At 42.3% G+C, this 23,340-nt stretch overlaps 2 protein-coding genes across 2 annotated transcripts; both read right to left on the reverse strand.

Annotated features, from left to right (window-relative positions):
- Positions 1–4,618: 4,618 nt before the first annotated feature.
- LOC103053272 (cholinesterase-like) lies at positions 4,619–11,471 on the reverse strand. Its single transcript, XM_007443927.3, has 4 exons — positions 11,340–11,471; positions 7,380–8,856; positions 6,284–6,447; positions 4,619–5,158 (listed from the first exon to the last, which is right to left on the reverse strand). The coding sequence occupies exons 2-4, from the start codon at positions 8,843–8,845 to the stop codon at positions 5,130–5,132; spliced, it is 1,659 nt and encodes a 552-aa protein (XP_007443989.1). The 5' UTR covers positions 8,846–8,856; positions 11,340–11,471; the 3' UTR covers positions 4,619–5,129.
- A 2,931-nt stretch (positions 11,472–14,402) lies between these two features.
- On the reverse strand, positions 14,403–23,340 carry LOC103053034 (cholinesterase-like). The gene is made up of 5 exons (XM_007443926.3): positions 23,225–23,340; positions 17,576–19,088; positions 15,801–15,964; positions 15,348–15,396; positions 14,403–14,755 (listed from the first exon to the last, which is right to left on the reverse strand). The coding sequence occupies exons 2-4, from the start codon at positions 19,060–19,062 to the stop codon at positions 15,362–15,364; spliced, it is 1,686 nt and encodes a 561-aa protein (XP_007443988.1). The 5' UTR covers positions 19,063–19,088; positions 23,225–23,340; the 3' UTR covers positions 14,403–14,755; positions 15,348–15,361.

Below are 23,340 nucleotides of genomic sequence, written 5' to 3' on the forward strand. Positions count from 1 at the left end.
TTACACTTTCAGAAAATGAAATGGGAAGAGATGGGGGAGGGGGCTCAGATTAATGTTTTCCCCTCTCCCTGGTCCCTCAGAATCTCAGAAAGACCATGCAGCTTTACGATAACCCAAAGACATTTCTAATAGCTAGGCACTCCTAGCTAGGCTAGATCTTGATCAATAACTCTATTTTAGGCTAAAAATAGAAGCCCCGGGGGCTCAAATAAGTGGTGCTCATTATGTCCTCAAATCCTTCTTATATTCAGATCGGAATCTGTGTGGGGGGAGGGCTGGAGATCCCCTCCTGTCCTAATCTCAAGCAGACCAAAAGGACTATCATGTTCCCACCAACCGATCTTTAAACCTGATTCCTTGGAAAAGCTTGTGTGCTACAAAGATTCGTGCCAAGCAACAGAGAGGATGGAGAGACCTCCTTCTCTCCTTTTTATTCTGTCCTGGATTGCCACTCAATAGCATTGCTGCTCTTGGTGTTGTAAGGGGAAGGTGTAGAGACAATAGACCTTCCTTCACACCCCTTGCTTTCAAGGCATTGTTGCCACAACATCCACACCCCACGGTTAGCACTGAACTTGTAAGTGGGTGGGGAAACAGGAGGGAGGGGTTGGGGGACAGGAGTGAGGAGATGGGGAGCTCGATGTGGGAGCAGACCCAGGCTGAATCTCAAATTCAAGCCACCTGGAAATTAGCCAAATTGCTGGCCAGTTTGGAATGAGACAGAGAGCCTGGTGTAGGGGTTAAAGGCACTGGACTAGAAGCCAGGTGACTGGGGATTCTAGTCCTGCTTAGGCAGGAAGTGGGTGACCCTGGGACAGTCACCCTCTCTCATCCCCAGGAAGGAGGAGGCCAGGGCAAACCACTGTTGAAAAACTTGCCAAGGAAACTGCATGGACCAGTCCTTGTAGTTGCCAGGAGTCAAGAGCAACTTGAAGACGTGCAACTGTAGTGTGATCTAGTTTAGTATAGACTGAGCAAAGACCTACCAAGGCAAATGCCAGTTGTGAGGTGAAGGACTCTCCACATGCTGACCTGCTTCTAAGGCAGTGTTGTCCAAACTTGGCCACTTTAAGATGAGTGGACTTCAACTCCCAGAATTCCCCAGCCAGCATGGCTGGCTAGGGAATTCTGGGAGTTGAAGTCCACTCATCTTAAAGTGGCCAAGTTTGGACAACACTGTTCTAAGGTGTCACAGAGCATATGGCTAGGTGTCCTTCAAGCAGACCACCTGCTTACCAAGTAAAACCTGGAGGTGGGATGTAGCTCTTGGTTCCTCCTCCTGGGCAGCTGATCCTGACCATGAGGAGCTAAGTGGAATTCTTCAGGGTCTGTGCCTAATTTTGTAGGAAGAATTCCTCCAAAATCATCTGCCCAGAGATAACACTAACATAAAGGAAAAGCCATTTAAAGGGCCTATGGATCCTTTTCTCACTTTGTGAGTTTTGGGCAAGTGCTCAGACATCCAGGGGCTGCCATTGGCTATAGTATTCTGTCCAGAACCAATATTACAGAAATAAGACATAACCAAATCTCTGAAGTTTGGAATGATCTTACTGGATAATTTTACCAGGCCACACAAGTGACCTTGGAGCATCCTTATGGTCACCTGCCAGAAACAGAAAGCTTGCTTTGCAATCCCACATTGGCTGATCATATCTTAAAATGAAACATGAGAATAAGAAGAGTTTGTGAACCCATGCCTGCTGTTTTATCCCCTCCTCCCTCCCACTCTCCTTTTCTTTTTGTGCTGTGTCTCTTATGTAGTAAGCATTGTCTTCCTTCGGATCTGAGAACCTTTTTTGGCTGATGAATCGGGTAAAAATGGTTGAATTAAAACCATAAGCATGTGGTATGCTCAAATCACTTAGGATGACTTGAGGACATAAACTAAGCCACTTGCAGGAGAGGAAGCGTGCTAAAAGGCTGTCCAGCTGTGTTTGGGGTTCAGCCCCACCTTGCTAAGTTTCTGAGAATAAACAATGATCTGTTTGAACATCATCGATATGTATCCTTTATTCCTTTGAGCCTGGGTCATGAGATATTTTTTTCAGAGGTCAAAATGGTACTTGAAATTGCTGATGAAGAAGGGTCTAGAACGGCTCTTTTCTGCATTACCGAGTAACCAAAACTAGCCCACTCAACTGAAATCTGGAGGAAGAGTTTTCAAGGTCGAATGGCACTGGTCAAGGTGGTGGCTCTCCTGAGTAGGTGGGGAAGAGAACAAAGAGTGATGCAAATGCTATTCTGGAATATATTAAGAGCAGCATAAAGTCCAGATCTCAAGAAGTAATTGTCCCGTTCTGCTCAGCCTTGGTTGGGCCCTATTTGGAACACTGTGTCTGCTTCTGCCACCTCAGTCCCACCTAAAAAGGACTTTGATAAATTTACAAAGCAGAGAGAGTTCAGAAGAGGGCTACTACATGATGGATGGCTAAACAAACTGGGTATGTCTAGCCTGCAGAAGAGAAGACTGAAGGAAGACATAATAGGACTCATAGAAGTACTAGAAGTTGGTTGTACGTTCTTGCCTGTGAGCAAGTCTGAGCTGAAATTTCTCATAAGAACTTTCATGCAGATTTGTTGATTTGTTTTCTTCTTTCAGCTGCTTTTTAATGTGTTAGACAAGTCTGGTCGTGCCCTAGAGCAGTGTTTCTCAACCTTGGCCACTTGAAGATGTATGGGGCTAGCTGGGGAATTCTGGGAGTTGAAGTCCACACATCTTCAAGTGGCCAAGTTTGAGAAACACTGCCCTAGAGAATCTTTGGGAAAATGGTTGCTACTATCTTTCCAGCCCTGTGTTTAGGATGCAATTTTGATATTTTTCATCTGTCTATCCATCCAGTTGTACGCCACCTTTCAAAACTGAGTTTTTCCTGGTGGTTTAGAATGCATTACAGTCACAGAATAAAAATCTGGAAAACTAAAACTATATTTAAAGAAATACTGTCTTAAAAGCATAATGGTGGAGAGATCCCCAGCATTTTTAGCAAAATGACTCCCTCCCCTTTTATCCTCTACAAATACCGAAGAGAATTTTGAAACTCCAAGCTGTGGGCTGACTTGGAGGCCTCAAGGGGCAGAGGAATGAGTTGAAATCTGTACACAGAGCAAGCAAACCATTTAAAAAAAAATCCTGACACATAGCATTTACCTTTGCCCCCTTAAAAGAAGAATTACTGGCTTATCCATTGAAATGTATCTAACCATGTACATTATGTGTAATTCACCCTCCCAATGGTCGTGGTCTATGTTAGCAACAACATTCCTGATTTAAAATAACAAATAATCCAGTTATAAATATATTCCCTTGCTCAGATGAATGACTAATAGTAAGGCTTTCCATCTTTTCTACCCTGGTTGAACACCTTTGGACTTTGGAAAGCAGATCATAGCTACTCTTACCTAATGTCAGTTTTGCGGAACAGCTTCCCATTTACAAAATAATGTTGAAGTCATGGCCAGTCACTAAGCACCAGTATATTCAGAAGTTCCCTGTTTATCTTGGATTTTCTTCCTTTTCTGGGGTACTTCCAAAACATTATCTTGGGCTACAATCACTTACTATATTTGTTTTGGGATCTCTTCTTGAAAAATAAAATTGATGTTCAGAGATGACACTTCACTTGGCAGGTTTTTAGTCTTAAAATTAGTTTTTGGTAATGTAGAAAAGTTAGATGGGTGCCAAGTGGTCTATTGATGCCTGTGTGTGTCATGGCAGACTGTAGTTCAAATTTTCCAGTAATTTGTCTTAAGTCAGTCAAATTAAGATTCTTTCAGAGAGAAAAGCTCGTAATTAACTTGAGTTTCATTGTATACAGTAGATGAAGCAAACATTTGACTACCAATAAATGTTCCATCAATAAAATGACCAAGGATCTTTAATTTACTTAAAGTAGGAATCTGGCCAAAGTTGCTTTTTGCAAAGATATATGAATAGATAGGATGTGGTAGTTAATACAGTTTTTAAACATCGCAGAGTTAATGAAGAGATAATAGGCAAAACTTTCCAGATTGATAATGGAATGGGCCCCTATTAACTATTGAGAGATAAATTATAGTATGGAAAGTAATGCATATTTGTTATTATTATATTATAATTCAGGTTACTAATAAATCTTTTGATTTCTATATAGTTTTTAAAAGATTTCCCCCCAAAATATTGATATGCAGTTTATTTAATTTTAATTTTAGTATGTGCTTTATTTAATGAGGATACTGAAAAAAATCATTTGTGGAAAGAGGCTAAAAAGAAAATCTGTTCCAAGACAGGAAAAAACCAAATATGACTGAAAAAAGGTCACAATTAATAATTCTGATGTGAACCTGTGAATATGTTATTGTTGGTGGCCTTACTGATAATGATGATAGTGATAATGGTGATGATGATGATGAAGAAGAAGATATGGAAAGCATGAAGATGTAACGGAGATGATGGAGGAAATGGGATTGTCCAGCTGAGCTCTAGAAGAACATGGGTGCAATGGCATTCATACCAGTGGCCCACAGTTGTAGAGCTACTATGTTTTTCATCTCCATGAGTTTTAGATGTGAAGCTGGCCCAAATGCACAAACTGGCCACGTTTATAGATGCTGGTGAAAAACAAACTCACACTCCCCATACTGCCTCCCATTTTTAATTGGACTCACTCTAAAGAGACTGTATACTTATATAGCATAGGATTCCTTCCAGGAGATGGGAAGCTTGATAAACTAAGATTTCCCTTCATATAAAGAAAGAATATATGAGTTATTCTTTAAGATGCCCAAAGTTCAGTGACTATTCCTCTAAAATTATATGAATGTAGTTGCATCCATAGCTAAATACACCTAGTCTATCCCCTTCAGACTATACTACTAAAGACACACAGTCAAAAGTGGAGCTAACGTGCTGAGATGCTAGGAGTGGGACTTACATGCACATACCACCACTGCAAACTGGGTTTGCTCAGGGGTTCCTGTTGAACTAGAGCTCAGCCAATTACCCCCACATCCTTCATAGGATTTTAGCCTTTTCCATATAACAACTAAATAGTGCTCATATCTTGATTCGACTTGTATTCTTTCTTTCACATTTCACATTCCATATTCCATCTTCCTGGTTTGAGTCTTTACATCTTTCCCTTCCCAATTCATGAGTCCATGTTTTCTGGGGATTGCTCTGCCAATGGAAAAAAGCAAGGGAAAAGTAAAAGAAACTAACTTAAAAAGTCAGAAATAATACTCCATACAACAGATTAGATTACTTCACTGACCAAATTGTGTTTTTATTGAAATACATCCATAGAAACTTGCTAACAGGACTGGTTAACCTTTATATTATTGCCAGCAGCTCCCGGTTGCTATTTGTCTCATAGCAAAAGTATTCTGGTCTCTTACATGGGGCAAAAAAAAAAAAAAGGAAGGGGGCTAATATAGATAGATAAAGTAAGTAGCATTTACAGAAGAGGTAAACTCAGAGATACATTACTAAATAAACTGGGATGTACTGCTGAGATATTAGAGCGAATAAAAGTGTCCATGATGTCTTTTGTTTGGTAGCACTCATGTTGAAGTTAAACGTGGCCATCTGTGGTGGCCATCCATGATGGCCATCTGTGGTGGCCATCCATGGTGGCCATCCATGTACCAAATTTGGTGGCCATCTATGTACATGAAGCCAGAAGAGAGAAAATAAGATACACTGTTATTTTACTTCCTAATGATTATACTTCTATCCCACTTCTCCTTTGGGAGCTGAAGAGCATCTTTCTTCATTTCATCCTCGTAACAACAGTCTTGTGAAATAGGTTGAACTGAGAGCTCCATGAGCATGTGGGACTTGAACATGGTCTCCCTGGCCTCAGTCTGACACTTATCCACTACAGCACACTGGTTCCTAGACACATTTCTCTGGCACGTATTATACTATGCTAGCCATTTTTCTTACAGTATCCTCACAAACAAGATGCTCCTCCTCATTGCCACGCTGCTCTAGCACCTCTATAAGACCACCAGGAGCTATAGGTCTCCATTTCCTGTATCATTTACCTGCACTCTTTCCCAACCCCAACCCCCCTCCAAGGGCAATTGACCTTGATCAGCTAAGCAGGATTGAACCTGGAGTCCCGGACAATACTTGAGGGGAGACTGCTAGGAAGTATCTGGCCTGTAGGTAGGATGGAAAGTTGCAAAACCCTTCTGGGAGAAGGCAATCTGGCAACCTCCCTTTTACTGTTGAAGAGTGAGCTGAGCTCAGCCAGAGTGGGATATATTTACTTATTCTTCCCCAAAGACCTCAACTCACTTGACTGTGTGGCATTCACAGGAAGCGTAGCCAGGAAATCACAGAGTGGGGTAGGGGATAGTTGTTTGAGTTGGGGTGCTCCTGTGCTGATGTGAAAGAAGTTCTGCTCTATGGCATCATACACCGGCCACTGTACCTCATCTGAGTTCGACCTCGTTGGATTCCTAAAAAGCAATTAAGAAATTATACAAACAATCCCTTGCCTGTTTATAGTTAGAATTACAGGCACGACTGTTTTCAAATCTCAAGGGCCTGTCTTTCTTTCTTTCTTTCTTTCTTTCTTTCTTTCTTTCTTTCTTTCTTTCTTTCTTTCTTTCTTTCTTTCTTCTCTCTCTCTCTCTCTCTCTCTCAAGATGGAGTCCACAGAGTTGGTACTTTTATTGCTAAGAATCATCAGGTATGAGCACCCTAGTTCATAGTTGCCTTGTTCACCATGGCCTTTACTCCCATTTTTCCTGATAATTCCTCCAAATATTAGTACAATGGATTGCTAGCTTTGCCCATCGCAGGACATTAGGAAACCAGCCTGCCAAGGTTTGGGGACAATTCCAAACTGAGATGGCCAGAAAGTACCATCAAGTGCATTTCCTGATCGATCGGTGAGCATTGTCTCCCACTGCTAGACTCCCATGTTCTTAGGGCTGACTACCACTGCTATCAGAACCACAGCAACATGTTGCTATCATTTTGACTTTTCACAATACAACTGACACAATAGTTATGGGAAATATAAATAGTTGCAAGACTCAGCTGCTGGGTGCTGCCTGGAAAGCTACAGTGGGAAAAATACTAATGGCACTCCATGGAAAATATCAGCAATAGACAGCTGCTGAGGAAAACTGTCTCTAACTCTGACCCCGTAAAACTATCTTTAGATCGATGGCTATGCTACTAAATGGGGCCCTTGGCCCCAGACTTTCAATTATTTGATGCAATTGTATAGTTCATACTATCTGGAAAATGAGAAAGTAGTGAGAGGTGAACCCCCGTACCATTAAGTTTAATCAGATTCATGACTGTCCAAAATCAAGAGTATCATTCATGAAATGGACAAGCAAAGACTGAGTTTTATGGGATGGGACGGTCAATTCCTTACCCAGTTCTGGCAAACTGTGCCCAGAATCTCATCATCTGACGGCTCAATGCTTCCTCAGCCTCTGTGATGGATCGGTTTGTTTGTAGAGCTGATGCCATGGTTCCAAACACGTAAGGTATCTCTGCTCCATGAGGCGTCCCTACCCATTCAGGCCATACAGAGTCAGAGGAGTGGTGACTGAAGGAGTAAACATACACAGGCTTCCCAGCTTTTCTGATCTTCGCAGCTAATTCAGCCAAGGGACACACAAAGAAATAATCTCGAAAATACTGAGAAAATGCCAAACGGTATCGCTCTGGCCCGTGACTAGCTTCACTGAATTTCAGGGCAACAGACTCTGCAACATCTTTTTTAGTTCCTCTTTGCATAGTTCCCATCACACCTTGGAGAAGCTGCTCCCAGGTTAATATCCCACCATTTGTTTTTGTACTTGAATACATAAGCAATGTAAAACTGGACCCTTCATCATCTGTGATACCAGTAAGAATTGGTTTTCCCTGAAGAATTGCAGTCTCCAGCAGCTTTGGGAGTTCATCTGGGAGGAAATCACCATCTGTGGTCAATGAGTTGATCATGGTCAGAGGAAGAAAGTTCTCATGCCCAATGTCTATCTTCTCTAGGCAGCTCACCACTTCACTGTGATTATCTTTAGCACATCCCACTTCCTTGCTGACCATTATTGCATCTACACGGGCTTCTTGAGGGCTCTTCCAGGGCCAAATGGCATTGGGAACGCCACTCTGAAGCACAGCACGGGCAAAAAGGGGCTGGCTCAGAGGGGAAAGGAGATGGCAACCCACCAAGGCTGCTCCTGCACTTTGCCCAACAAGAGTCAACTGGGCTGGATCACCACCAAAGACATCTATGTTCTCCTTCAGCCACTTCAGAGCCAAATGTTGATCCCATAAGCCCATGTTTCCTGGGGCATATGGTGGCAAATACAAAAAACCTAGAGCCCCCAGGCGATAATTCATGGAAGCCACTATGATATTCTCTGTAGCAGAGAAGATTGCTCCGTTGTAGATATCTAGTGAGGCTGTGCCAGTGATAAAGCCCATACCTTGGAACCATACAAGGACAGGCACTGGTGTTGTGGGTTGTGGGTGGGGCACCCAGATGTTGAGAAAGAGACAGTCCTCTGAAAGAAGTGTATTGGCAACCCATATGTCTTTATCAGGAAGGCCAGAAACGTAGGTTTGGGGACAAGAATTGCGAAAGCTGGTGGTCTCCAATACCTCACTCCATGGCTGATGTGGCACAGGCTTTTGGAAACGGAGTTTCTTCACTGGGGGTTCCGCATAGGGGATGCCAAGATAGGCAGTCACAGGACCAGATCCAGTGAAGACTTTTTTGCCTTTAATAGGGCCGCTGCTGGTCACTACTGGTGTGTCATTTTCAGAACTACATTTGCAAATCAGTGAGAAGAAGAAGAAGAGGCCCAAACAAGAACAGGAGAAATGAAGCATAGTAGCTATAGCTGAAAGAGTCAGAGACACAAAACAATTGAATGGATATAATTACTATATAATGCAACCTAGTTTGAATATTGAGCATGAAACTGAGCAAACTCAGGGAGGCAGTGAAGGACAGGAAGGCCTGGCGCAATATGGTTCATGGGGTCACGAAGAGTCGGACACGACTTAACGACTGAACAACAACAAAGTTTGAATATATGAATATATGAATTCATTTCATTATATATTTTGGAAAGCTTAAATTGGTATTGATGCAATTCAGCCCAACCCAAGCAAGACTGAGTGGCTCTGGGTTTTTGGACCTCCTGGTTCTGGGGACCATCCATCTTTGGTTGTGGATGGAGTGGCACTGCCCCAGAAGGACCCGGTGCACAATCTGGGGTTCGTCCTGGACTCACAGCTCCTGCTCAAAGAGCAGGTGGTAGCCTTGGCTACGAGGGCCTTTGCGCAGCTTAGGGCTGTGTGTCAGTTATGCCCATTCCTGGACTGGAGGGCCCTACTCATGGTCACTCATGCCCTTTTGACTTCCGGATTGGACTACTGCAATGCACTTTACCTGGGGCTGCCCTTGAAGAGCATTTGGAAGCTTCAAGTAGTGCAAAATGCAGCAGTGCAGGCAGTGACTAGTGCCAGTTATTCGGCACATGTCACACCACTGCTCTGCGAGCTGCATTGGCTTCTGATGTGCTTCCGGGTACAATTCAAGGTGCTGGTTGTCACCTTCAAAGCCCTTCAAGGCTTTGGACAGGGTTACTTATAGGATGGTCTCTCCCCAATTGTTTCTACCCATCCTATCTGATCTGGCAGGAACAGCATGCTCCGGATTCCATCAGCTAGGGAGTGTTGGCTGGCGGGGCCTAGGAGAGCCTTGTCTACCATGGCACCCGCGCTTTGGAACATCATTCCTCCTGAGATTAGATTGGCCCCATCCCTGTTGGCCTTTCGTAAGGCCTTGGAAACTTGGCTTTGTGCTTGAGCCTGGGGCCCTGGATGTGGATTAGAGCCCATCTGCTAGTTGTGTGGATGATAGGATAGATCGTACCCAGCTGCTATGTGTTTTTATTTTTTGTGTTTTTATTTGTTTTATTGTAAGCCGCCTAGAGTCACATAGAAGTGAGATGGGTGGCTAGATAAATCAAGCAATTAAATAAAAAAATAAAAATAAAATTCCAAGATATCCTGAACTTGCAACCAAAGGGCGAAAGGGAGGGAGGGAGAGGTCTGTGGCCTCTATCATGCAAAGTTCAAGAAATTCAAATATCAGGAAGAGTTAAAGAACTAGGGAGTTGGGAAAAGAAGAAAATAAAAGGTTCTTTGACAACATTAATGTAAAGATAAATATTGTCAGGGGCATATGAATGTAAACTTTCCAGTTGACATTTTCAACCTGCCAACATCCAATCAAGTTACTCAACCTCAATGGCAAAACAATTCTGGCATGAAAGCTGGTTTCGTGGCTTTGGGCCAGTCCCTCTCTCAGCCCAAGAAAATAGGAGGAAGAAATAATAGGTATGTTCACCACCTTGAGTTATTTATAAAAAATAATAAAGACAGGATAAAAAATCTAAAACAAAAGTGTGGTTGTTCAATGATCTAGGTTCTCCCTTTTACTAATTCCTAGTTCTGCCTTTTCTAAATCTATCCTATTGTCATAGCATTCTAAGACCCATACATTATTTCTGTCAAATGTAAATGTCTGTCTCAATAAAAGGAGATTCCATCTGTATCTAAGGATCCTCAAACCATTTCTAACACTTGGTGTCTTATTATCTTTTTGATTCCCCAAAGCAAGCCTCTTCCACACTGTATCTGATCGTGGGCAGGTTCCGGACTGGATGAAAATTTCTTTCACAGAACTTGCTAGAGGTTTGCTTTCTCTTCTTCTTATCCCTCCTAATCCACCCTGGTGTGCAAATGTAATGCAAGCATTCTGGAATATCCAGATGTTTCAATGATGCCAAAGAAAATGTGTGTAACTGAGATAGTCTGCTGGCTCTTCATGCATGAATGTTGCCCATTAATTTGCATCCATGAGCTCAAACAATTATGAAAGGCAACCTTTCAGTTCTTCACCGCCCATTTTTTATTAGGTGGAACAAATTTTTCAGAAGACGGGGTAACAAAACAAGTGCTAGAATTTTAAGCACTTCTGCTCTCTTTTTCTCTGCCACCACTCTTCAGTGCTAGAGAAACTCTAGTATTGAGAAGATGGTGTCCTCTACCTGAGGTAGCATGATTTGTTAGGCAGCATAACAGTTTAGGGATGTGGTACACCCAGAACAAATGGCCAGATGGCTGTCATTGCTGCCCCTTGCCAGGCCAAATCCTTGCTGTCTGAGGAGATAACCTCATCCTAGCTTGTCCAAACACAAACCTAGAAGAATAACACCCCTTTTCTTTCTGTGCCTTTGTTTATCAACTGCATTCCTATCCTGAACTCCAACCTGTAAATAATTAGAACATACTCATTTTTGTCATATCATACCTGCTTTCTCACTGGCACTAGCTGGGACTGGATATTAGCTGAGGTTCTGTGTCCCCGGGAAAGTAAGAGCGTTCTTCAGCTTGCTCCTCTGTGCTGCCCTACCAGAGTGTGTGTCAGGGAAGGAACCTGTTCTTCCTTGTTTGCTCTTCTCTTTATCTTCTGTTTGCTCTCCTCCCATTCAAGCTTCACTCATGTGTGTGCATCTGCAAAGAAAAATCTCGCCTAACAAGCCAAGCCACTGATTTCCAGAACTACTGAATCATCAAGGCCAGGCTTCAGTGAAAGACAGCCCAGGACAAAGGGACCACAACACCCCATCTCCATGAATATAGAAGTGGATGTGTTCCACCTCATCTTCAAAAGACGGTCCCAATAGAGTACATTATAATCACCCTGGAGGTCACTGTAAGATGTCTGAGAGTTCCATCTACCAGCAAACTCAAAAACCTGATTCTGATTCTCTTACCACATAGCTGTCATTCTGCACATTCTCCTTATTTTTTTCTATGAAAAATGGAACCCTTTCCCACCTTCACAATCAACCTGCCAAAATCAGATTCTGCTCTGACCAACAGTTCAGAGATGAAGTGTCTATTTACTAACCTTGGATTCCTTCAGTAAACATTCTCTGATCATTCAACAATGTGGATTTTGGCTTCTATGGAATCCCATGGTGTGTTTAATTATATTAAAAACCCTTTTCGTTACATAAAAAATAAATTAGAAATGTGAATGGTACAGCAGGGTTTATTCTTGTATCTCCAAGCAATGTTTTATAATTTGAAACTTGGTCATATGAACAAGGATCAAACTGCAAAACAAATATATAAAAGAAGAGTGGATGTTTTGAGAGGAAGACCAAGGAAGTCTTGGTTGAATAGAATTGATGATATTCTGAAAAAGAGAGGGGCAAAAAGCAATGGTTGAAGAAGTAGATCTATATGGTGGAAGCAAGAATGGTTTGCAAGGATAGAAAGGAATGAAGCAGCATAGGGCAGATGTGCATTTTATTATTTATTTATTTATTTATTAAATGTATATGCCCGCTAACTAGTATAACGGGGAGAGCAGAAAGTGCTTCTTGAGTGCAGGAACAGATGATATCATCCTTCACCTATGCTCAGGCTACCACAAATGTACCCCACCGCCATATTTTCTGCAAAAATGCAGTTTTCCAACCAGGGCTCCTTTAAGCCCCTCAGAATAGATGGACTGCAGTGCTTCCTTCCAATCTAGTGACAACCCCAGTTCAGACTGGTTACAATTCTTGGCACGCCTCCTTCCATCCAGTGGCTGATTGCTGCCCTGTGCCACCATTTCGTCCTGGGCTTCTGGGCTGTGGTGTTCTCAGCTGGTCATAGCTGCCATTTTGTTCTTATTTTGCAGTTGATACAACAACGATGGCTAAGTCAATGGACCTTCCTCACCCTGTCTCTTCCCTCACCCTCCGAAAGGTACACATGCTCCATTCAACCCTTACATCTCCCAGTGTGCACACTTTGTGTTTCTGAATTTTAAACAAGGTTGTCTGCGAGGAATGTTTTTTAAAAAGTCAAGATGATAGCCACATAAGTAGGATCAAAAATCTGCCTGTTTTTTATGAGTGTTACACCATCACGACCACCCTCTTGATTTTTTTTACCATACTCTGTGGATACCTCTGTGTGCTTTACAATTATCTACCTGATCCTTATTTGCCTCGTTTTCTTTTTCTAGGTTAGATGATCAATTGTAGGAAGAGAGCCGTGCTAATGTACGGTAGCCAAAAATCAGAAGAAGCATGGTAGCACTGTTCCAGGTTAACAAACTTTAGGACAGGTAGTCCCAAGTTTAAGAACGAGTTCCGTTCCCAAGGTCTGTCCTTAAATCGAATTTGTATATAAGCTGGAATAGTATTATTGTATAATACTATATAAATAGTATTGTGTAATGAACTCAAACCATTGTGCATTTAACTCAAATCATTGTGTATTTAACCTGAATTTTGCTATAATAGGCTCCATTCTTAACTATGGGTTGTCCATAAACAGGGTGTTCTTCACCTGGGGACTACCTGTAAACTTCGTGAACGTACAATCTAAGCAATGTAACTCTTCTTCATAAGAAAGTTTTTATTGCGAGATGTGTAGTTTTAAAAAAAAAAAGTCACATGCAATTTAGTTTAGGAGTTTCCCTATGCAGAGAGTAAAGTCTTCTGCCACTATGTAAAAAGATAGGACGATACATCAACCACTAATTGATATTCTGGTCAGACTCTGGTCCTGAAGGGGGATGGCACCTTCACTTGTGAGTGAATTGTGACAACTTGATTTATTACTTCCTCATCCATTCATTCATACTCTCACTCAGTTGATGTTTCTTCCTCTGGAAGTTAGTTTATCTAATGTTCTATTCTCTTCCTTAACTTTGTATGCCATTCTTTCATTTCGTTAGGCAGTTTTTCAGTTGTAGACCTATCCTGTCCATCCATTCCTCCTGCAAATCATTCACATAGTCATTTCTATCTTTTCAAACATTGCTAGGTGTGACTTTTCTGTCCTCTTCTAGCAGTATGTTCAGACCGCTCCACGGGCCATACTGACAAGTGTGTCTTTTATTATATTTGAGAGTATTATCACCAGAATCCAGACTGAAAATGCAAAGAGTGGAGATGGGTCTTTCCCAAAGAACTTCCAAGAGAAATATTGGGAGTTTGGGGGGGACATGATGGAGGTGGTTTCAGGAGGTTGTTGCTATGGGGAAAGCTTTGAAAAGCCCAACTCTTAATGCTATGAATTTCCGCTGGCTGGGCTACAGGTGGCTGGGCTACGTTCCCAAACTAGGAAACGTGGATTCCAGCAACTTCTAGAATCTGAAATTGAGGCTCTTTTTAGGGCACATGAGAAAACTTCAAACACTAACTGAATGGATCAAATGCTAATTTAGGCATACTATCTAAACTGGCTTCTCCATATCAGGACTTATTAGAATAAATTGGATTGCAATACCCAGAGCACCAAATCTGCCCATTTATTAGATTTAAGGAGGCTCAGTCCTATGGGGAAAAAAAAGACACGACACTCATTAGGTTATAGCAAAGTTTGGCAGTCAGAATTCCTGTTTTGTTTTGCTTTTCCATATTGTGTCAGGTTCTTACATTGTTGCTAGAATAGTAGGATTTTTACCCAAAGAATTCAGACAATATTTATTAAGAAGTTTTGGAGATTTTTTTTTTAGTAAATTAAAAACCTGTTTCAAATCAACACATAACAGATTGCTCCTAACAGCAAAGATTATGTGGGTTTTAGCTGGCTCCTTATCCATCTTCCAAATTCCCACCAGCCAGTCCCTGAAAGGACAGCGGATCCTTCTAGAAGGTTCTCTGGCCTAGCTTGTCATCATTTCCCCAGGCTTTTAAGAGATGTCTTGATTGGTTCCTGAGAGAAATAAACAAACAAACAGATAAATGCTATTCTGTGTGCCAACAAAATTGTAGCTAAAGCAGGTCTTTCAAATGATGCCTATAAAATTGGAAGCCATTTTCAAAGGGGTTCAACCTAACTGGCAGGCCTTCATGGTAGGCCAGTTCAAGAAACAGGCATGGCAGAGATCCCAGGATGCTCTTCTTTGCAGGAAGGTAGAATCTTAAAAACCATCCTCTGTTCTACCTCATACTAAATAAGGTGGGGCTGAGTTTCATCTCCACGCTGCCCTCTTTCTCAGCACCATGCAATATTTTCTACAAGTCACTCTTAATGGCTCATTCATTCATTCCCTATGTCCAAGGTCTATGTTTGTTTATCCTAAGATCCTAGAGATCCTCCAGGTTGCTCTTCCAAAAAGGCCATTGGCATCAGCTTGGAGAGTTTCCATTCCACACAGTGAGGCTGAACCACAAAAGTGTTACTTAAAAATTGTTTGGAATCCCAGTGGAAAATACTGTTCAGAAAGAAGTCTACCCCCCTTTTCAAATCATCCAGCTGGATGTTGATTGATGGCCATTACTACAACCAAGTGTTAGAGTCCTACCTCCTGTCTTCCTTCTAGTCTGGTGAAACAGAATCACCTTCAGGTTTGTCTGCAGAACAAAGAAAAATGAAATATCAAGGTAAGGTGGACATCTTGATTATAACAAAAAAATCTGAAACTAAAAGATGGATCCTGAGGATTCCACAGATTCTGTGGCATAGCATATATTTCTTAAAATATATATCAAAAACTGTTGTTACTGTTGTTATCTTTTATGTGAGCAACAAAGGCATACATAGAGACCTCCTAAGACATAACTAGAGAAAGAAATCTTGGGATGTCATGAAAGATTCTTTCCCTACAAAATTTATCGCCAGCATTACAAAATCAAATTAGTATGTGGTTCATTCTCTCTTTTTTTTTAATATAATTTTTATTGAAGAATTTTTTTTACAAAGTTAAAAACCACTGAAAAATAAAAAAGAGAAAAGCGTGACCAATAACTGAACTTACGTGGCTGCGCAGCCTCTGAAAACTGCTTCTTCAAAAAACCACAGTGCTTGTCAGGCTCTTTATCCATATTCTGGAATGGCTCAATATTGAGGAGGAAGAAGTTCTGCTCAGTGGCATTATAGAGTGACCACTCAACCTCGGTGGCCACTGAGCCAGTGGGATTCCTGTGGAGGAAGAAAAGCGTACTGTATTGATGTTGTCCTTTTCCAAAGAGGCTGACATGAGAAACGACACCCAAGGGAAACTCCCAGACATAGGTCGTTAGCAAAGGACCCTTTCTAATTCTATTTGAAAGGCTTAATGAACCCTGCTGCCAACTCTCCAACCAGCAGAGGCCTCTGAGGAACTTCCCCATCCCTCCCTCGATCCAATACCATCCATGATCACCTTCTAGTTATGACCAGACACACAGTTTTTCTCTGCTACTTGCACACAGAACCAAAGTTAAAGAAAAACTCTACTTTGCTTCTTACATCAAACCAATTGCCATACAGATCTACAACTGGTAGGTGGCATATGGTAATATAGCTCCAATAACAACTGAAACCCCATGGGCTGGAATAACAGTGTCTGGAAGCTTGTTCATGGTCTCCCCCACCTATCCCAACAGTTTGCCTAAAGCAGTGTTGTCCAAACTTGGCCACTTTAAGATGAGTGGACTTCAACTCCCAGAATTCAACACTGGCCTAAAGGGACAATGCATTACATTTACGAACACGTAGTACGTTCAAAACACAGTTCAAACTCTCGCTCTTGATACGGATGCTCAACCACAGCAGCCTTGCAAAAAGGTCTGGCTAGTTGAAATCTCTTGTGTCTCCTCCTTGCCGATCCAAACCCGGGCAAGCTCCTTGTAGACTCTTGAAATCTGCCAGTCCCAATCCACTCCCCCATTCCTCACACCCTGCATCTTGTGAGTTCTCCCTTTATCACGTACTCCTGTGCAGTCCTTCACTCATTCTCCTAACTGTACACTAATGCTTTGTCTCTTACCCCCTTTTGTCTTCTTTATTCTACTTACAGAAATAACATACTCTGGAATATGTGTGATACCCCTGAACTGCTCAAGAAACGGTTGCCTATAAAGTAACATAATTCACAGTCCTGAAAATGTCAGGGTTTTTTCCAGGGTTTATGAAGATTCTCAGCCATCCAGGTGGAATTGTCTGGAGGTTGAGTCATGGCAACTGGACTTCTTTCCAGTATTAACAGAACCTACAAATGTAGGCAAAGGAATAGCATGCATTCCTTTATTTAAATCTAAAGAAAGCCCATCTATTGAACGGGATTTAACGGGACTTTCTTTGGATTTGAAATACAGGTAGCCCTCTCTTAACAACCATTCAAAGTTACGACAGCGCTAAAAAGTGACTTATGGCTGGTGTCCAAAGGTACAACCATCACAGCACCCCCATGGTCACATGATTGCGATCCAGGCAATTAGCAACCAGCTCGCACTTATCACAGTTGCAGTATGCTGGGGTCCTCTGTTCACCAACTGCAACCTTCCCAGCCAGCTTCCAGCAAGCAAAATCAATGGGGAACCATGTGATTCACTTAACGACCATGTCATTCGCTTTATTACCACATGATTCATTTAACAACCATGGTGATTCGCTTAACCACCACCAGAAGAAAGGTCATAAAATTGGGTCCAGTCCCGTGATGATCCACTTAAAGACCAGATCACTTAGTGGTCTAATTTCTAGTCCCAATTGTGATCGTTAAGCGAGGGCTACCTATACAAGTTGAAAGAAACAAAGTGAACCGCTTACCCAGTTCTGGCAAACTGTGCCCAGTAATGCATCAGCTGACGGCTCAGCCTAGATTCAGCCTCTGTGTGATTGACAGCCAGCACTGACTCAAGGGTTCCAAAGATGTAGGCAATCTCAGCAGCATGGGTTGCCCCAATCCATTCAGGCCAAACTGATCCTGAAGTGCGATGTGTGAATAAATAAGCGTATACAGGACTCCCAGTTTTTCTGATATTTCTTGCAGATTCAATCAACGGGCATGCAATTACATGATCTGTATAGAACTGTGACAGAGCTGAGCGGTATTGTGCTGGACCATGGTTTCCTTCACTGTACCTCAGCGCAATAGCCTGAACAAGATCTTCAGTTGCATTTTGCACCAACAGTCTTATCCCTTTCAGAAGCTGCTCCTGATTGATTAGACTGTGGTTGGTATCAGGGAATATATAAGGGACAAATGTAGCTGCTTCATCAGGGGTCCTACCTATGAGGATTGGTTTGACCTGAATTTGCCCCTCCTCCATGAGATTTTGTGGATCACCAAGCAAAAAATCGCCATCGGTGGTTGGGGTGAAGGGAAAATTCAGAAAGAAGCCGCCTTTGTAGAACATAGATATTTCATGGTGAGTAAATTCAGAAGCATTTTTTGTTTGCAGGCAACTCACCACGCTGGTATTATTGTCCTCAGAACAACCTAGCAGATGACCAAATGTAAGTGATAGCTCCCTGGCTTTCTCAGGACTCCTCCAAGACCAGAAAGCATTGGCTGTTCCACTCTGAATCACTGCCTGGGCAAAAAGGTCCTGGCTCTTTTGTGAGAGAAGATGGTAATTCACAGAAGATCCTCCAGCACTCTGGCCAAAAATGGTCACCCGAGAAGGATCTCCCCCAAAAGCAGCTGCATTCTCTTTTATCCACTTCAGGGCCAGCTGTTGGTCCCATAAGCCCATGTTCCCTGGAGCAGCTGGTGGTAAGTAAAGAAAGCCTAGGGCCCCCAGGCGATAATTGATAGAGACCACAATGACTTTCTCAGTAGCAGCTAAGGATGCCCCATTGTACAAGGGCAGAGCAGATGTGCCAATGAAAAATCCTCCTCCATGTATCCAGACCAGAACAGGCATTGGTGAAGAAAGTTGTGGGTAGGGCACCCAGATGTTGAGGGAAAGGCAATCTTCTGACTGTGGTGTTTTAGGAACCCATAGCTCTGCTTCAGGGACATCCCGAAAAACAAATTGAGGACAGGAATTGCCAAAGCTGGTGGCCTCTAATATTTGAGTCCATGGCTGATGTGGAAGAGGTTTCTGGAGGCGCAACTCCCCCAGAGGAGGCGCAGCATAAGGAATACCTAGATAGGCTGTCACAGATCCAAGGCCAGCAAAGAGTTGCTTGCCCATAACAGGGCCACTGCTAGTTATGACCACTGTGTCACCATTAGAAGCAGAACTGGAAGCTAGTGGAAGGAGGAGGAGGAGGCCGCACAAGAGAGAAGGGAGCAGGAGACCAGGCATTGCAACAGTAGGACAAGCAGGAAGTCCTAGAAAAAGTTACAACCAATATGAGATTATGCCATTTATAAGCTTATCTTATGCCAATTCATCATTAATTTATTGTGACGGTGGGATTTTTGCTGAGGACACCAGTTGTGGTCAGGTAATAGCAGTCACCTTTGCCCTTCTCCATGATATATCTCCAAGGTTCCAGAAGAACAGCTTAGAACTCCTGGCTTATGAATCCCATTGCTCAGGGAATGACACTTTTCACACAGAACTGCTAGTAGATCTTCTCCAAGGTTCCCAATACAGTGTTATTATACATTGTTTGTGTTACATGCATTATATCTTTCTAACCTATTCCAAAATCCCATTCTGGAACTGGGTGTATCAATTCCTATCTTCTAAATTATGGTTAAGATAGAACTGTAATAAATAAAAATGTAAAATGACCCTAAACGAACATTTTTACTGCTCCAATCCTGTTTTAAATCATCCAAATATACAGCTGAATCTCTGGGCAGTGCTTTTTAGTTTTCAACATCTGAACAAATTTCCAGTTTTCTTCTTCTTTTTATTGAGCCATAACACTGAAATTGTTCAGTTGTTGTAAACATTCCAAAACCCATCCCTGTGAACCTTTTGGAAGACCCTGAAAACATGGTTTTCCCAGCAACCTTGGGGATTCCATGGGGAACCTGCACAATGGTTATACTGTGTTTAGATGGATGTTTTTCTCCCACAAGCTTGCTTTTATTTATTGTTTAAGTTTTTAATACCTGTGACATTGTTTTAATGGTTGGTTATATGCGTTACATTCAGTGAGATGGGTGGCCATATAAATCTGTTAAGTAAATAAATAAATAGTTTCCACAGTGGAGAAAGTGATAGAGAAACCAAGCTTTCTACCACTGTAGTCCTCTCATAAATGAATGCTAACCTTGATTTGTCTGAAATTCCCTTTCCATGCCAGAGTGGCTCAACCACTGAAAAGTTAATCAGCTTTGGGCCTTTCCCCTCTTGAAATTGCCCACAGACAAACATTGACTGGTAATATTTAGATTCTGCTGGGTCCCGTGAGGTTGCCTTCATTTCATCCTCAGCCCTTGCATTACACTGCCTTCAACCATCCTCAGCTCTACCAATGTTTCACTCATGGTTTTACCACAAATCAATAACAACAGTAGCAGCTTCGAGGTGTGTAAAATTTAAGACATTTCATTGCCCATGCTTTATGGTGACTTCTAAACAGGGGGATCAACCCAGCATTTCACGTTGGCATGCCCCCCTCCCCCAGGTCTTCAGACACTTTCTTCCATCACCATTCTGTTTTCCCTCCCCACCAAAAAAGCTAGGCACAGTTGTGGGGCCACTGCTGCACTCACTGGAGGAGCTGGAGTCATTAAAGGAGGTGGATACCATTAGATCTGCATCTCAGAATGCAATAATACGGGTCTGGTGGCCTTCCTCAACCCTCCAGAAGTCCACTGAATACGGCCATGGCCCCACAGATATGCCAAGCTCTTTTGATGGGAAGGAAAAGCAAAAGGGTGGTAGAAATTTAAAGAAATCAAGGACACAGAAATCAGAAATGAAAAACCTAATCCATTTACATAATCTATCTTTCTCCTTTTCAATAAGCTATTCACATATCTTTTTTAAATACTTGCAAACGACCTACATAGGCTGTTCTGCTTTCAGAGAGAAGGAAACAAAGGTAGAGGAATCCACCAACAGCTTCATTTAACCTGCCCTGCAGATGATAAATCAGGACACCCCCATCTGATGGCAAGCCAGAACAGGGTTAGTTGGACTAGCAATAGGGCAGCATATTTTATGTTGGAAGGGCTAGTTTCAGAGGGTTGCAGCATAGGCAGCAGCTTTGAGACCCATAAAACTGGAAGACCCCTAAGTAGATGGGCCATCCATAGGTGAGCAAGGTTGTGAACAGCAGCCTGCCTCCTTCAAGATGAATGGATTTCAGATTAAAGGTAGATCCAGCTGAAAAAATTTTGTGGGGGCAGGTTCATGGCATTCTGTCAGCCAACAGATGGACTGGACCAAGAGGTCCATTTTGCTAAGCAGCATTTCATTGATTGGTGATTTTTCTATCTAATATGTCTCTTCCAGATCCTTTTTTCATTTTTAGTTCTATGGCTATTCTATTTCAAATCCTTAGCTTTAACCTTTCATTTTGCAGGAATCCATCTGCAATGTTAATCTAGGGCTGTATAGGGAAGGGGCGACCTCCAAAGGTGGCATGGCATTAGGCCCCCAAATTCTTTAAACCTGCCCTGTGTGCTGATATTGTTTTCTATTAACTCATAGACAAGTGGATAACCCCTATTCAGCTGCGGGAAGAGTCCCTTCATTACAGTTGCCAATCAGCAAATGGATTTATAAGAGTTTCACACCTCTGGATCTTATCTGTCTATTTCTCTGTTTATTTAAAGGTAATTCTATCCCTCTACAGCCAAAAAAGACTCTTGGCTTGAATCTTATGCAAGCTGTTGGAATTCAGGTATGCATGAACACGTTTTTTGCACCTATAGACTGGCTATAGATGTGGAGATACTTCACAGACCCTACATTTATCTCTCCTTTCCTTGTCTTAAGGCTCTTCCCTGTGGTAGCAATAAAATGCTGCTAGCCAATGTGAGAGAGCCATTTTGGTGTAGTGGTGAAGGCACCAGGCTAGAAACTGGGAGACCGGGAGTTCTAGTCCCTCCTGAGGCCCGAAGCCAGTGGGGGGACTTGGGCCAGCCCCTCCCTCCCCGTCCTAGGAAGAAGAAGAAGAAGGAGGCAAGGGCAAACCACTTCTGAAAATCTTGCCAAGAAAACTGCAGGGCCTAGTCCAGGCAGTTGCCAGGAATCAACAATGACTCAAAGGCGCGCACACACACACACACACACAAAATCCAGTGTGAGAGCTAACCCCACTTCCCGCCGAAAAAGGAATAAATATAGGAAAAAGTCTTTCCTATAACTACATATAGTTGTGAAAGTTGGACAATTAAAAAAAGCAGTCAGCAGAGAACTAGACTCCTTCCAATTATGGGACTGGAGACAGCTCCTGCTTATACCTTGGAGGGCAAAAATAACAACAAGGAGATTTTAGACCACATCAAGCCAGAAATATCACTGGAAGCTAGAATTACCAAGCTAACGCTGTTTTCCTTTGGTTATGTTGTGCAATAACATTCCTTAGAAAAATAAATTATGCCAAGAATGGTTGGAGGTACTAGAAAAGAGACTGGCAAAGAATACCTTCAGGCAAGATTCTGTTTTAAACCTAGAAACGGGAAACGAAGTTGTAAACCTTCATAAAAAATGGAAAGTGCTAATCTGTAAAGTCTCCAAAATCAGGTACAACTGAAGAGATCAAGAGAAAGACATGAAGAGCACACTTTGAACCCCTGCTTTGCCTCTGAGTTAAGTAACTCAGGCTTTCTGATCACCACAGGACTTCCTAAATAAAGCTGATCTTTATTTTCCTTCACACAGCTTCAGGAATACTTTTGAGAGCAGTTACATGCCTCTAGCATTAATGTTTTCCCATCCAGATGTGCTTTCCTCCTCAGGAAGCTCTTGGCTGCCTAGCACAAGAATCTCTGAGGACCTCTCTGAAAAAGGTCTAACCTATTCTTTGTCCTTAAGGAGCAAGATGCTCTGCTTCCAAAACTGGACCAAAGTGTCAGTCATTCAGCCTGCCGTATTAGAGCAAAGCAAACAAAGAACGTAGAAATATTATCTTGCATAATGTATTCTCTACATTCAATACGATTTACTCCCTAGTAAGTGTTTTAGGAAGGCAGCCAAACACTGCAATTCTACCTGCCTCTACCTAGAAGAATCTCTCACTGATTTGAATGGGTCTTATTGCTAGATAAGGATGGTAGAAATTTGTCAGCACATGTCTGAACCTAGAAGAAATGGGATCCCAGCTGGAGATGTTTGTTCGCGTCTTCTTTTCTTTTCCACTCTCTTTCTCTGCGTCCCAAACTCCAGCAGACATCCCAAACCCTTTTCCTATTATGGCTGAAGAGATTGTTGCTTCTTTATAAGTGTTAAGCCCGGAAGAGGACTAACTGGCCAGAAAAACAAGGAATCCCTGTCCCTTTCCTAAAAACCATCTTCCACTTCTCTGAAAAAAGGATTTTTTAAAATTCTGCAGACTTACCCGCTTGTCAGATTTAACAGGACTACTTGTAAATATCGCCTTCAGCTCATTCCAAAGAGGGAAACAGTTTCAGGGATGACCTGCTATCTCACAAATAACTATCATGAAAAGAGCAA

The sequence above is a fragment of the Python bivittatus genome, unplaced genomic scaffold (genome assembly GCF_059951505.1).
Source record: "Python bivittatus isolate LINGU-HERP-01145 unplaced genomic scaffold, Pbiv_v1 ctg000080_np1212, whole genome shotgun sequence".
Taxonomy (NCBI): domain Eukaryota; kingdom Metazoa; phylum Chordata; class Lepidosauria; order Squamata; family Pythonidae; genus Python; species Python bivittatus.